Source organism: Curcuma longa, chromosome 12, assembly GCF_044706935.1.
Source record: "Curcuma longa cultivar G26 ecotype Majalengka, Jawa Barat chromosome 12, ITB_CL_G26_1.1, whole genome shotgun sequence".
Lineage (NCBI taxonomy): Eukaryota > Viridiplantae > Streptophyta > Magnoliopsida > Zingiberales > Zingiberaceae > Curcuma > Curcuma longa.
This window is the reverse complement of record NC_133872.1, coordinates 2375442-2391420: the sequence shown is the minus strand read 5'-3', so window position 1 is coordinate 2391420 and position 15979 is coordinate 2375442. Positions and strand designations below refer to the sequence as shown.

The 15979-nt window shown below is 33.8% G+C and overlaps 2 protein-coding genes across 3 annotated transcripts; both read right to left on the bottom strand.

The window, feature by feature from the left end:
• Positions 1–807: 807 nt before the first annotated feature.
• On the bottom strand, positions 808–5458 carry LOC141843125 (SKP1-like protein 1). 2 transcript variants are annotated; one of them, XM_074731159.1, is made up of 3 exons: positions 5058–5458; positions 961–1150; positions 808–880 (listed from the first exon to the last, which is right to left on the bottom strand). In XM_074731159.1, the coding sequence occupies exons 1-2, from the start codon at positions 5364–5366 to the stop codon at positions 977–979; spliced, it is 483 nt and encodes a 160-aa protein (XP_074587260.1). In that variant the 5' UTR covers positions 5367–5458; the 3' UTR covers positions 808–880; positions 961–976. The 2 variants fall into 2 exon arrangements, with proteins under 2 accessions (XP_074587260.1, XP_074587259.1); XM_074731158.1 differs by having other exon boundaries at positions 808–1150.
• A 3446-nt stretch (positions 5459–8904) lies between these two features.
• LOC141843593 (GDSL esterase/lipase At5g42170-like) lies at positions 8905–10399 on the bottom strand. The gene is made up of 5 exons (XM_074731647.1): positions 10115–10399; positions 9899–10029; positions 9572–9805; positions 9204–9459; positions 8905–9122 (listed from the first exon to the last, which is right to left on the bottom strand). Exons 1-5 carry the CDS (start codon positions 10368–10370, stop codon positions 8920–8922), a joined length of 1080 nt encoding a protein of 359 aa, XP_074587748.1. The 5' UTR covers positions 10371–10399; the 3' UTR covers positions 8905–8919.
• Positions 10400–15979: the final 5580 nt, after the last annotated feature.

Below are 15979 nucleotides of genomic sequence, written 5' to 3'. Positions count from 1 at the left end.
CACTAACTCTCGGCATGTCTGTTTTCCGCGATGCTGTCAGGGATTTCCTCTATACGAATCCAGTAACGCTCGATACATCTGGAAGTTTTCAGGTCTCGGATTAGGTGAAAGATTCTGATTCTTCGCTGATTTTTTTATGTATGTTCTCGGCAATTGTTCTGTTTAGGAATTTGCGTGTCGGTGACACTCTTTCTTAGGCCACGGTCGTTCTCGTGTGGAGATGCATGCTAAGGAGAGAATGGGGATGATATTTACACTTCGTAATGCCACAGTCGGAGGGACGGCATGTCATACCCCATCTTCTTAGCATTATAAACCATGATAACTGTGCACTGATAACCATCTTATGTTTTGTTTGGGACGCCAATTCAACCAATAAGAGTGATGATGTCTATTGGGCGGGCTAAAAAGAACTTTAAGCATTCCTAGAAACGTGTCAAGTTATTTTCATACAAATTATTTCGTCGCCGGAAATTGATATGTTTGGATTCCAATTTCTCATATGATTAACTGCATAGGCACAACAGTAGCATGCATACTTATTTTCTACTTCATACTAAATTCGTGACACCTTGAGGGAAAGATGATTTTGTAATCAATCCTAAACTACACAAACTCAAGCTCAGTCAATGATCCAGTTCAACGTCTGGTTTAGTATATGCTGCTGGTTGTATTAATCGGTCCAAGTTAAGAAAAAAGAACAATTGGAGAATCTAAACCAGTTCCTCGTATAAAATCCAGTCTGTTGGCAATTATTTAGCTTCAATCATCAAATGACACTGTCATTCAGAACCGTAAATCAGTTCCTGATGCAAAAATAGTCTTTGGGCATTCAGCTTCAATCATCCTAGAACCCACAAAGCACAGACATACGCCAACACTAAAAGAAAATTCAAAAAAAAAAAACATTACCAGTACCACAGTCATGAAAGAGTTCAATTGAGGATCAAAACGTCTTACGAAATAAGATAGCATGTCATTCAAAGGCCCACTGATTCTCCCTTCGAACTTCTTCCTCTTCCTCTGGAGTAAAGTCATTCTTTATGTTAAATGTTTTGCGGATTTCTTCAGGAGTCTTTCCCTTGATCATATCAGCCACAGTTTGGCAAGTTAAATCCAGAAGCCCTTTTATATTCAGGTAGTTTGCAGCCTGAAAATACAGAACACAATTAAAATAAGAAAGAAAAAAAGTACAGAAAGAATAGCCAAGGTGGTTGCTTGGCGATCTACTCACCAAGTCATTGTGAGGCAGTTAATTGGGAGAAAAAAAAATTCACAAAAGGTTTCATCTTAGGATGCAGTTAAATAAGAGAATAAATTCAGGTGTGTGTATCTTCACATGAATCCAAATAAACAATCAAAACCAACGCCTTTGCATACTATATGAAACAAGGAGAAGGATAGCAACATTCATAGAAGACAAAAGAACTCAAATTGAGTCATTCCATCTCCAAATCCTATCAGGTGGAACTCTAACAGCAATTGTACCTCTTACTTGTTTGGCAAGTGATGCTTGAAAAAGGTCTCTAAGTAGGAACTAGAATAATTTATTGATGTATGAATCATGTTTGATTTGCTTTTAATTTGAATTTATCATAGTTCAGTCTACTCAGGCCGCTCTTGATTTCATTATCTGCAAGTAAATTGAGACAAGCTGGATACTATGAACAGCCCCTCAAACTGGACGAGCATGAGAAAGTGAAACAGCAGCAGACTAATGAGATGCTGGGCATAAATGGGAAAAAATGCAGCTAATACAGATGGAAAATGAACAATTATGGAGGACATCTATCAAACATCCAAAGTGATCAAGGTTGATAGGAATGGAAAATTATGCACGAGACAAATGTGAAAAAAAAGACTTTTTTCAAGAACGCCAACGAAAACAGCTTCACAAAAACAAAATGATTGGTAATCATTTGACCATCATTTAAAGGCTCAAGCAGTGCTGATCAAGACAGGTGAAACACTTTGTTCCACCTGATGATTGGCATGCAAAATCTCGATATTGTCAGCGTCTTCCGTAACACTCAAACATTTCTCCACTTCCATTGCAACTTCCGCCTCCACATCAAAACCAAAATCCTAACTTCGTCAACTCCAATGTTGGCTCCGTTGCAAGTAGGTTTCCTCACCTCCTATCATCTTCCTTTTCCTCTGACACCGGCATCCTTCCTCCTCTCCTTCATCTTCCTTCAACACTAGCACCATCTTTCTCTTCGTTGGCACACCTCCAACACCAATTTGACTCCAACTCTTCTTCCTCTTCCTATGGCATAGGTGTCCCTCTTCCTCCTTTGGCACACCTCTGACCCTCCTACTCTCCTTCCTCTTCCTCCAACATTGGTGCCCCCTACACCTTCAACACAACTTCAACACCAATATCGGCATTGGTGACACTATCTTGAGCGATATGGGGATTGAAATCCTGGGTTGGTTCAAGAATTCAATCCTTATATTAAACCTTTAAATTGAATATGAATAACTAAGAGACCATTATTAGGTAATTCAGGCACAGCTAAAACTGTTGGCTAATACCAAGTGATATCCTAGTAGGTAATATGCCCGCCACTGCCAACAAGCATAAAACAATGTATACTTAAAAGATAGATTATTAAAATCCGTATTAAGAAATTCAATTTGTTGTTAAAAATATGAAAAACCCATGCTCAACGAAAATTACCAGGATCTTTTGAATAAATTTTTCTTTATTTTTAAAATTCAATTCAGTTTAGGCCAAATAACATTGAGTTAGCTTTTAAAACATTTTTGATATACTTTTTTTAAGAAAAAAATATTCAGTTAAATATTTGAATTTTTTTTTAAAATACATTTCGATTGGCCAGACATGGCCAAGTCTGAAACCCAACATGAAACATAGGGTATAATCTATGTTACTTGAAGTACTAGGTGACTCAACAGGGTAAAGGTCACATATTGCTTCAGGAAATCACAAGAGCCCTGTTAGTGTGAATGTGTGTTGTAATTACTAAAGTAAGATCCTTGTTAGGTATTATAGAATAATGGAAATCCCTAGCCAAGACTACAAACAAACAGATATAGATATAAGAAGATTAACAAAAAATAGAGCAACATGTATTTTCAAATCTCTCAGTCCAAACATAGAAAAACTAAAGCTAAATTACAATGAAATATATTTTAATTTGGTAAAATAAGGGTTGCAAGCTCGAATCAAAAAATAAGATGAGAAAGACCAATTACAATGAAACTCCTATATACTAAGTCAAATCTCAAGAATGAAAATAAAACATATTGAATGACCTAGTTGATACCCTATCTCAGTAGAAACCTAAATTATGCAGGCATGTCAAATTTTCTAGAATTGACATTTTTTTAATCTAACATCCTAGCATGTACTGCCTATTATAGTACTCTTGGAACTGTTATCGTACAATAACCTGGCTTGTTCACATAGTTAATTGCAATGAATTATTCCCTCAACAATTCACATACCAAATTGCCTTATCAGTTTTCCTCCCCAAAAGAATAGATTAAGTTACTAACATGTTCCTAATTTAAAATATTGTATTAAATACATTACAAGTACTGGCAGTATAAAAAATTGTCAAGGCAAAGAAACCCTCTTAACTTTGTTTTGTATACTAATGTTTTGATATACTTGGAAACTTTTAAATACTGCTTCTGTACAGAAGGTTATAGCATTTAACTATATTAGGCTCCAACTAATTACATTTTTCATTGATCCCCAACAGTGCATTATGTTTGTGGTTTTAAATGGCAATGCACGCGATTGCAATTGATCTAGTGCATATGCAGTATTTGAGTACACATGCATAGACATATAGGCATGAAATATCATATTTGATTATGGTTGTATAGTAGTAGTTAGGTATTTCAATATAAATGTAGTATACATTCAACAAGTTCAAAGTTTATATAGCAATTACTTAACCTCCTTAAGTCCTACGTAAACATGTAAGGGTGAGCCACTAGTGTTACATATGCAGCAGCCTAATTTTAGCTATCAAAGCATGTCAAAAACACATTTCAAACGATCATGTTATTCAAATCGAAGGCAACAGTTGCTTCCTTAAGAAATAATTACAAAGCCTCAACAACTATCAAACTTTATGAGTAGATGTGAGTAAAATAAAACTAATTGTTACATTCACTATTCTGTTCATATCATTAAGATGCTAGATTAAACAAAAACATTGCATATAATGAAGATAAAATTACATCAATCATTAGTGAGAGACATGCATGAAATGGATTTCAAAACTAGCAAATCTTAGCTGTCACTGTTTCATAGTAGTCATCTCTTTCTTATATAAAATTTAAAAGGACCAAGTATCACAACATAAGAGAAAAAGTTCAATTTCATGCAGCAAATACTTGACCTCCTTCAAGAAATATATTACAGACGGTGAACCATTAGTGGTACAGAAGCAGCATAAATATAAGCCCTCAAGAACTATTAAACTTCATAAATATTCAGAAATAAAACAAATTACATATAAAGGAACCCTTGCACTCACTTTCCATTCATATCGTATCTCATGCAGTTATTCTCATTCATCAAATTTATTTTTCTAAATAAATCTATTTCACTAAGATGCTGGATTAAACAAAAATATAGTATATAAAATTTCCTGCATCGTTATTGAAAGACATGGATGAAATGGATTTCAAAATTAAGAAAGTCTTGATATCAAAATTTATCAAGGTTATGCAGTCATATGTCATATTTGGTGTATTTGGATGATAATTAATGCACTTGCAACAATTGTTCCCATCAAGATTACGGATCACCAGAAAGTCTTGATATCAAAATTTATCAAGGTTATGCAGTCATGTGTCATATTTGGTTTATTTGGCTGATAATTAATGCACTTGAAACAATTGTTCCCATCAAGATTACGGATCACCAGAGATCAATAAGTATATGCAAACGCAGATAACAGAGGTGCATCTCTGAGTTCATCAATTAAATATGAAACTCCACGAGGCACGTATCTATCAATGAATGCAAGAAGAAGAAGCAATGAAGAAGAGGAAACGACCAGAGATCTCACCAGTATAAGATCAAATAGGGTGGCCTGATCGACCTTAACAAACTCTGAATTCCAGAACCTGAGCTCGTCGTCAATCCGGGTGGCGTCATCGGATGACTTCGAGGCGGTAGCCACGGAGGCTTCGACGTGCTTCTTGCAATACTCGATAACTTTCGATAGGATTTTCGAGGTGACGTTCGGCAGAGGAATGCCGTTGTCGGCGCAATCGTCCTCGATCATGTGCTTGATGGTCTGCGATTCCATGGCTACCGCCTCGTCGACCTCGAATACCTCACCGTCGGAGCTCCTCAGCGTGATCGTCTTCGCCATGGAGGTAGCGATGAGGCACCTGTCCCGTAACGCAAGGGGAAAGGAGGAGCCGATCAACCGATGAAACCCTAGAGGCGGAGTACCGTGGTTTAATAAGCTTTCTTACGGAGTTACGTGATACGTGTCCTCATAAAGTTTTATGGAAAATTTTCATTTTGCTTAACCAAGTTTACGTTTATTACATCCAAATTTTAAAATAATCAACTTTAAACTTTACGCTGTGGTTTATTTGACAGCATACACATTTTCTACCCAAAAAAATAATATTGTAGTTAAATAAAAAAGTCTAACAATTTTTTCGATTCGTGATTAGAAAGTTTTATTTATTCTAAAAAGACACTTTATCTCACCTCTCTTTTAATAAAAATATTCAAATTGATTTTAATTTAACTCAGTTTAAACAAAACTTTCTTTTTCAAGCAAAATTTCTATGGAGAGTAATAATAAAAATAAGAACTATTTTGTAGTTTCAGAATTATTTTGATTAGTGTAATACTTAATATTCTTATATATTAAAGATGCAGAGTCATGTTGTCATTTTGATAGTCTCATAATTATCATTTCCGCAAATTTTAATATTTTAAATACTTGAGATAAGAGCATCTGTAATGGGGTGTTAATAACGTCCCATTAACGCTCAAAGGTGTTAATCCACGTTGTGGAGGGGTGTTGTAACACCCCTCTGCATGAACGCCACATGAACATGTTCAAGAGTTTGAACTCGTTCATGCGGCAGTGGGGTGGGTCAGCCTCTAGCTAGCCCACCCGACATATATTTTTTTATTTTTTATTTTTTTATTAATATTATGGTATTATTAACGTACAAACATTGCAGATGCTCTAAGTGCCCATGACCGTCATGGGTCATGATCCATCATGATCTCTGTCCGGCGGCCGAAGAGCACCCCATGACCCATCATGATCTCTGTCTCTCCCTCTGACTCCCCGCCATCCTCGCCATCTTAGTCCTCCGCCAGTGCATTCATGGACGAGCGCTAACTGCCCCCAGGGGCGTGGCGCACTTGGTAACCGCATTCCCTCTCCATAGGCCACTTCCACGGTTCGATTCCTCCGGGACGCGTCTCACTGGATTTAATGCCTGGGGCGTGGCATGTGTGCTGGTCGGGCACGTGGATCCCAATTTGGTAATGGGCTGGAATGTAGGTGCCAGTGCCCTCCTGATTTACCCTCGTTGGCCGGTGGGGACTCTCGTTGAAGGCCGTGGGGTAGGGCCGGTCAGCCAAGGGGACTAGTTGGTGCCAAATGCCCAGATACCCCTTTAAAAAAAAAAAAAAAAAAAAAAAAAAAGGACGAGCGCTAACTAAGCCGCCGAGTAAGCGACGGGATCGCTGTCGAGGTGGCGCTGCGCTATCTTACTTGCATAAACAATAATCCATAATTTGTCGGGTGCTCTATCACATACGTCATTAAAGGATCACCAATAAATCGAACTCTATTATAATAAGATAAATGTTTAAATTCTCCCATCAAAGCCTCGTATCTACGTGGACTATGGGTATCAAAAAAAAAAATCCAATCAGTCGATCCAATCGAGTCCATTCTAAAAATATTATACTAGGGCATCTCCAATGGAGGGTATTTCATGAAGATACTTGAAAAAAAATTAAAAATAAAAAATAAAAAATAAAAATAAGAGTGAGAGATATTTAGTTTGTGGTATATTTCATTATGAAAATTGAAATATTTGAGAAACGAGATATTTGATTGATGATGTGGATGTAAAGACCACAAATATTTGAAAGAAATATTTGGTATCATTGTGGATGCCCTTAGGGTTAAGGTTTTTTAGATTTAGATTTAGGATTCGAATTACGAATTTTTGATTGAATTAAATTTGGATCGAGTTCAGATCGAAGTCAGATTTGGATTGACTCGGATTGATTCATATTTAAAATTTATGAGATTTTTTTAGGATTACATTAACTTTTATTTTAAAAATTAAATTATTTTATGTAAACGTATGATAATGATAAAATATTATGATAAAAATAAATAATTATCAGAAAAAATAACAAATTCTAAGTTTTTTGAATTGGTCAGGTTATATAAGTTCGGGTTCAGATTTAAAATTTTGAATTGAATTTGAGTTCGAATTGAGATTTTTTAATAATATATTATTTCAATCTGATCCATTAACATACACCTTCATCCACAAGTAAATTCTAATTTGTATTTCAAATATATTTGATAGAAAAATTAATGAAGAAGATCTATCTTCATAATTAATTGAGCATGTTTAGATACTTAAATTATAAAAACATACACCTTCATCTACAAGTAAATTCTAATTTGTATTTCAAATACATTTGATAGAAAAATTAATGAAGAAGACAACCCCATGTTTAGATACTTAAATTATAAAAAAATAAATAATTATAAAAGTACAACCCCCTTATGAAGAAGATGAAAGATTCTAAGAATTATTTTTAAAATCTTTTCAAAATATGATCGATAATTAGATGATTCTTTGATAAGTCATTTGTAATCTCTATGTTACATATAGATGGAAATGTATATATAAAGAGATGTGGTATTTTGAGTCTCTGTGCTTAACATTAATTTCATTAATACACCATCATATTTGATTTGTTAAGATGCAGAAGATCCTAATTATATTTTTTTATTAAATATTTTACTGAACCAGGTACGTAGATTTCAAGATTTTTCGTATCTGGAGTACCTAACTTTCATAACTTTAAAAATCATGCACCACATTCCATTATATTCCTTCTCGTTCTTTTCCATCTAAAAATTTATTATTCTCAATTTATCGAATTCAATTTTAAAAGCATAGATACATTAAAAAAAATTTAAAAGTATATTTATTTTAGTTTGAAGTAATTTAAAATTTTTAAGTCCATCAATAAATTTAAGATAAAATTGATCGATGGACTTAAAGAACTCCAAACCATTTTAAATTAAAATCAATATACCCTCAGAAGCTTTCTTAATGTATTTATGCCCTTAATTTTGAATTCAATATCATAAATTGAAAACAAAATTTTTAACTTTACAAAAATTTGATAAAATTTATCATAATTTTATTATAATGTCTAGGACAATGATGTTCACTAATCAATATCATCATGAGTTTCATACTCCCCTAGTTCAAAAACTATTAAATATTTAAAAATTTAAATTTTCTAGGCTGTCAAAGGATAAAACTTATTTCTAAAAAATTCCAAATTATTTCAAATTAAAATTAATTTTTAAAAATTTATCTATGTCCTCATATTTGAATTCAACGGCAATAAAGTTTTGAATGGAAAAAAAGAGGGTATAATGAGGATATAATGTGTGATTTTGACATTATAAAAGTTAGGTGCATTGAAATGAGAAATCCCGAAACCTAAGTAATTTTTTTATTTCTTTAAGAAAACTAAATACATAATATATATTTCGATAGAAGGTAAATCTCAATTAATACTGCATATAATTCATAAATATTTTGATATTTATGCATCTCAATTAATACGTCATATAATTTATAAATATTTATCTCAATTAACGATGCATATAATAAATATATAAATTATTCTATCACAAGACGCATAAACTGCGACTGCAGAGCTGTAATGATGATCCGGAATGCTCTTTCCGTCGGATGAAAACCATCCCAAAACAGATACTTATGCGTCTCTGTTTCTGGGCACGTGAACGGGCTAAACTCATTACAAAATATTGAAGCTTCGAATTCTCCAGTCCCACAACATCCTCTTGTCGTTTCCTCAAACCCTAAGAATCAATAATATAACCACACACACAAAAATCATCAAGTAAAATTAAGATCATAATAAAAGTCATCCAGTTAATTACCATAATCCTCGCCATGTTGAATGAGATCCATCACGGTATCGTAGATGTTCAAGTAAACGATCCGAGTTCCGGAAAGATCCACATCGAGTTGCTCTAAGTTCCTCGATAGCTCAAGGTTGAACAAGGTGGCAGCTTGATTGTAAGTCTCCACGCAGTCTCTATTCTCTCCTCCGCCGACGGTCCTCGACGCTGGCACACAGCCCAGAGGAGGCACTCCTGCTACGACAATCCTTCGAGCTCCCAATTCGTATAACTCCTGCAACGTCATTAATTATATAGAGCTGGCAATTCGTACTGTGTCACTATATATATATATATATATATATATATATATATATATATATATATATATATATATATATATATACCTTTACGAAGTTGGTGGCGGCATTAACCAGGTAGTTGATGTAGGAAGGCAGATCGAAGGTCCTTTGTCTGATAGTGGTAAAGAAGTAGGTGGTCAAGATATCGTTGTTCCCAGAGAATATCGCATGAGGACTTTCTCTTATGATGGCAGCTGCCGCTGCTTCACCTACAATGGCTATCAACTCTCTCTTATACTCTTTGTACATCTCCAGTTGATCCCACAACGAGAAGACTTTCTATATATATACATATAAGATGAAAATTGTGGTAAAATGTCTTTTTTGTTATTGACATCGATATATATGATCTTGCAGCATGCATGCACCTACCGGCACTGTAGCTGTGAGATTATCGAAGCCTGAACCAGCAGATGCAAAGCTTACTCCAGTGAGCAGGTCGTGGTCCTCCAAGTCAGGAGCACGGTAAGGAGGCAAAAGATCTTTAATTCTGAGCAATGAAACTGCAATAGAGATGATGGCGATGATATATAATAAGGAGAGATGGAGCAGTGGTGGATGGAAATGAAGAGTGAGTTTTCTGATCACCTATTATATCTGTAGGGATTCTTCCATTGCTGAACCTTCCTGTTGGTTCGTGTCCTTGGAAGTCCCTGCCGTAAGGAGGGAAGTTGGCCCTGGCCGGTGTGATGAGCATGTTGTTGTTTCCTGGATCGACGATGGAGTCGCCGAAGACGAGCAAGGCAGGGACTACTGGGCGTCGACGTTCTTGAGATATAGCGATTGGAAGCAGGATCAGGATGACAAAAATAATGCTGGGGAAAATGGAATTCGTTTGATACATGGGTTCATTAAGGCTCTAGTGCATGTATGATAAGGTTGGAAGTTGGACTATTTGGTTGAAACTAAGTAGCTTTGATTTAAGGAGCTAGAAAAAGTATCAAACGTAGAGGAATTTTACTTGGTCATTTAATGTGAAAGAGAAAGCACGGGCATTAATACGCACACAATGTTAGGTGGAAGTTGAAGTGTTCCTATTTTCTTATTAGTGATTGGTAGTGACCACTTCAATTTCTGAGCTGTGTCCGACAGTGAATCACGTACCATTTCGAGTTTGAGGCGTTCTACTACCCATTATTAATATTGTTATCGACATTATTAAAAGGATCATCGACAAACCATATATATTAATTTTTTACTTTGAAATATTCTGACCATCAAATCATCCCATGTAGTATTGTGGGTCTATCATCGATCGAGTAATGATATATAGATTTTTTTAAAAATATTTTTATTGTTGTAGGTTCCTCTCACGCCGGTGAGAGATTAAAGTTGATGGCGCCAGAGAAGTTGAATAATTTTTTTTTGGAATAGGAGTTTTTTTTTTCAAAATCTTTATTTATTATTAGGTGGAATCCATAATTAGCCGCTTTAAAACTCATCAGACAACATTTAGTATCTTTTCGAAAATTTTGAATATATTATTTATTATTTATAATAATTTTTTATTTTTAGAATTTGAGAATATTTTTGACTTTTACAAACTACTAGAATTTTGTTTAGGATCTATTTATATTTATATGCATGGTTAGTTATTTTTAGAGCATTTTTTATTATTGAATATTTCTTTCTACAGAAAACTTAGAGGCGACGGCGACTTCAATTTGTTTGTCGATTTCTCATTTTATTTTTTTTTCATAATTTCTCTCTCCTTTTATAAGTTCGCAAGATTATCATTATTCTTTCTCCCGTCAAAAGTATATATTATAATAATAATAATAAATTCCAATGAAAATATATGAAAAAATTTTAGTGGTTGTGTAGCCACTAAAGTATACCAAAAAAGAATTATGATTTCTTTTTTTTTATTCATTTGTATCCGATATGGCAGGGGCACTGTCAGGATTCAAAATTATCTAGGTTGGCAGTCGACTATAATTGATATAATAAATATATTAATTTAAAAATATAAATAAAATAAAAGGTATGTGAATATTAATTTTTTGAAAATATGGAATAAAAGTATTTAATATTCAATACATTCAAAAGCAGGGAGAAAAATACTATTAAAGCTATTTTACGAAGAGCTATTTTAATAAGCTTTATAATTGAAAATACTTATTCCATTGTTACTGTAGAAATGGAAAAAATTAAAACAAGATGAATCAACTTGTCAATTAAATAAATATATTAGATTCTTTCCTGCAAAAAAGAATCTAATATATATAGACTATAAGTAAATGATATAATTATAATGTATAGACTATAACAAATGAGAAAATCACATGCCAATTAAATTGCAGGTTCTTGAGTTATTTGTTTCAACTAATCTTCGATATAATTTAGAAATAATTGATAAATTCTAAATATTTCATGGCTAGCAACATCAAGCTTATAGTGATCCAATTGCATTATCAAATGATGCAAATTTTGTGCATAAAAATCAAGAGGATAGAATTTCTTAACAAGTCGATGATGTGATCAACATTAAGAAGTTTAAAATTTTCTTTAGGTTTTAAAGCATGACTAAGTTTAAGAAGTTTGACATTTTCATCCTTGAATCTACTATTAAGCTCTTCAACTTGAAAATATATTACAACAGTAAATACATCATATCGATAGTGGTGCTCAATTGTGATTGAGCCATTTTGTTGACAAGAATGATCTGTAGCAGATTTATAACGAGCTTCCATATGAGGTATCTCAATGTTATACTTAACATAAACTTCTTTCATGTAACTAATTAGAAAAACAAATCCTTCTTCTTTCAAAGTATGAAGTAAAGTATTAGTAGTTGAAACATAATCCATTGCATTTAAAATATCTAGAGATTTTCTTGCAATACTCGACAAAGTAGATTTGTTATCCCCATTATATTTTTCATCAAATATAATATGAATATGAAATCAAAAGATTTCATGGCAATCAACAAACCACTAGCTTCACCATGGATGGTGTTAGAAGACCCATCATCTATCATGTTTACTAACACGGTAATGACAGAGCTATACATATCAATCATGCTACAATTAAGTCAAAATTAGAACTCCAACAAGTCTTTCTGGACCGTAGTAAATTTCTAATTTGATTACAACCTTTACTGAAATCATGTTCACCAGTAGCTACCATATATGCAACTTCAATATAATCATTTGAGTAGAATGTAACTTAGCATGATATTTAGGAGATGTGTTAATGAGATTATAAATGAAATTCGATTTTGGAAAGAATAACCAATGAATAATGTTGATGCAATCGTGCCCATGAGTTATAATTTTAATGATTGACATCAGTAAAGTTTAGAGCACAATATAAAAAATCTCACTTGTGCATCAAGTATGCAAGAAAGGCCTTATAAGTAAGAAGACCGGATGTGAGGTAAAAGGAAGTCCAAGAAAGTCGAAAAATGAACTCTTAGCAAGAGAAAATCCTTACAAGAAGATTGGATGTATGGCAAATGAAGTCCAAGAAGGTCGACGACCAAACTCTTGGCAAGAGATGAAGAACGAGTGCATCATGAATTAGATGCGTGCAATGTAATTTAGATGAATGCAGTGAAAACCTCTATCAGTCGATTATTATAATATCCAGTCGACTGATATTGGTGTCAATCGACTAAAAGGCAATAATCAGTCGATTGATACTAAGTTTTTAGCCAGATTCTAAATTTCAATCGATTGATATTCATGTCAGTCGAATTGATTTGAGGATCGACTCGACTATTTCTTCACATCAGTTGATTGATTCTGTTTCGAAAGTAAACAGAATAGAATCGACTCGACTGATTCTTCACATCAGGTTTTGTTGCGAAAGTAAACAGAATAGAATTGACTTGACTGATTATTTACATCAATCGACTGACTTTGTTTCGAAAGCAAACAGAATCAAATTGACTCGACTGATTCTTTACATCAGTTGACTGATTATGTTTCAGAAGCAAATAGAAGAGAATCGATTCGACTGATGACTCGATTTATCTAAAATAATCGATTGATGAGTAAAATCAATAATTGACTGACATTTGAAATTTGACAAAATCAGACATAATTTCAGAAGGTTCAGAGGTCGTTATTTGTCACTAACCAAATCAGTCGATTGATAGGAGAAAATCAATCGACTAATATCAAGAGAAGCTGAACATGTTTAAATGGTGAGAGTTAGCTGTTGATGGACACTGTTCATGCCATTTTGCTCCAAGTTCTCTTGCTACAGTGCTGAAGAATCTACGGCGTATTTGCAGGAATTTTTCTCCAAATGGGGATCACAATCAAAGAATGTTGGGCATATGGGTTGGCCGCTGCATGCGCTTCCCGATTTACCCTGGTGGCCGGTGGGAAACTTTCGTGGGACCGGGCCGGTCACCCTCAGGGATTGAGTCAATGCGACTGACTGGGATTTATCATTTTGTTTACAGTGCTGAAGAATCTATTTGGTGTTCAAATACACAACTTGGAGCAATTCCTAAAAGAAGAAGAAGCAAATCCATTAAGATCATTGTAAAACTTCTTTTCTTCTTCTTTGTGGTTTTTTATTGTTCTTGAAAAACTATAATCCTGTTGCAAGAGAGTTTCTCCACCTTCAAGATTTGTCCGAGAAGGAGAAGTTTTAATGGAAGCGATGAGTTAAGAGTGGATCCTTGGATTAGTCGCCTCAAGTAGGCAGATACCGAGTAAATCATTTGAGTGAGCATTGTGTTCATAGAGTGACTGAGTCGCAAGAAGTTTTCATCGACAAAGATCTAATCTAAGCAAGTTGAGATATTCAACCCCCTTTCTAGCTCATAAGATCCTAATAAATACCTCTTTTTTAGCAGCTACAGTTAATCCTAGTTGAAGTCAATGAGTGAAACAATGTACATAATATGCACATGAATAATTTTTCAAGAAAGAGCATGTAATCCATTCCAAGAGTCACATATATTGCTAGCATTATCATATCCTTTTCCCCGCATGTTGTGAATATGCAAATCATAACCACCAAGAACATCAGATATTTCTTTCTTAAGTGTTGCAACAGTTTGTATCAATCGCATGTACAATATCAAAAAAATAGCTCTTATAAAAAGTCATCAATATCCACAAATCTTAATCTAATAGTTATCTATTCCTTGTTAGATGTATCTCTTGCTTCATCAACAAAAATGTAGAATTTTGCATCCTTGATTTCTTTACGAATCTTGGATGTATTTGATTGACAAAATATTCAAAGCATCTTTCTGAATATCTAATAAAGTATATTTTATATTTTTTTGAGCTTTTTCGAAGACACTATCCTCAATACTGTCATTCATTTTCCCCTAGAAATTTTATTATCCGCGATGAGATGGAGATTTATCATGTCCTCTAAATGTACATACTTGCAAAGTGAGTCAACCATCGAATGCTTTCAATAGTTATTGTAAATCACAATATGTTCTTCCGCTTTTCTTCTAATGATTGTGCATTCATCACTTTATCAATATGACGAGATACAATTATCAAATTATTAAGATATTCAAGAGCATTGTTATGCGTTGAAGTATTACATCATATATGCTTAAAAAATACGCATCTATCTCCATCATTAACTCACGTCTAACATTTGAATACATCCGTCGTAAATGCAGGATTGTGATGATGCTTATATTCAAACATGAAGCATGGAAAGCAAAATACAACCTCTTTCAAATTTAATTTTTGATTATTTCTAACTAGAAAAATGATAATACAAGCCCAATAATAATTGTAACATCAATAATTCTCAAATATCACAATTATTATTTTTTCAAAGTTCACAATAATAAATTTTTAGGTTAAAAATCCAAACTTCAAAATTCATAAACATCATCACCCAATATTATCGCAACTCAAATAATAACAACTAAATATTCAATATAATTTTAGAGTTGTCAAATTTTACTTCAAAGTTGCACAACTTCAAAACCTACAACAATGAACCAACTAATAAACAATATTAGCGTGATATATGAGTCAAAAATCAAATGGATAAAATTCTTACTCAAGGCAACTTGCAAATCAATTTGGGTCGGAGTAAGGTGGTCATGTGGTTGTTTTGCCCAAATTGCTATCGAAAACTCAATGAAAGGTGGCAATCACAATCAAGTTTGGTCGAAAATCTTTCTAAGGTTTGATTACACACAACTCACGACCTAAACTCTAGGAAATCACCGACGAAATGATAGAAATCAAAGGAGAATAGCTCGCATAAACCTGTATAAATTAGGATTCATTTTTCACCATTTCTTACTCAAATATTCCAATTCAAGATCATAAATTTTTTTTAATAAAAATCATAATCGTTGTGAAAATCTTTGAATAGGCATTCTTTACGTACCGTTCATCGACGGACGCGCGGACTAATAATGATCGACCTCCATAAATACGTTTTTGTAGCAGCAAAATGCAAGCGAAAACACAAGATTTGTGGCCATTCCTCGTTTGCTTCATCGTCTCC

Excerpts from the sequence above, each read along its gene's own strand:
- LOC141843125 (XM_074731158.1), bottom strand. The coding sequence starts at position 5,366 with ATGGCGAAGACGATCACGCTGAGGAGCTCCGACGGTGAGGTATTCGAG. Across the intron at positions 1,151-5,057 it reads CCCTATTTGATCTTATACTG|GCTGCAAACTACCTGAATAT; the intron begins GTGAGATCTCTG and ends CTGTATTTTCAG.
- LOC141843593 (XM_074731647.1), bottom strand. The coding sequence starts at position 10,370 with ATGTATCAAACGAATTCCATTTTCCCCAGCATTATTTTTGTCATCCTG. Across the intron at positions 10,030-10,114 it reads AATCCCTACAGATATAATAG|TTTCATTGCTCAGAATTAAA; the intron begins GTGATCAGAAAA and ends TCTCTATTGCAG. Across the intron at positions 9,806-9,898 it reads ATCTCACAGCTACAGTGCCG|AAAGTCTTCTCGTTGTGGGA; the intron begins GTAGGTGCATGC and ends GTATATATATAG.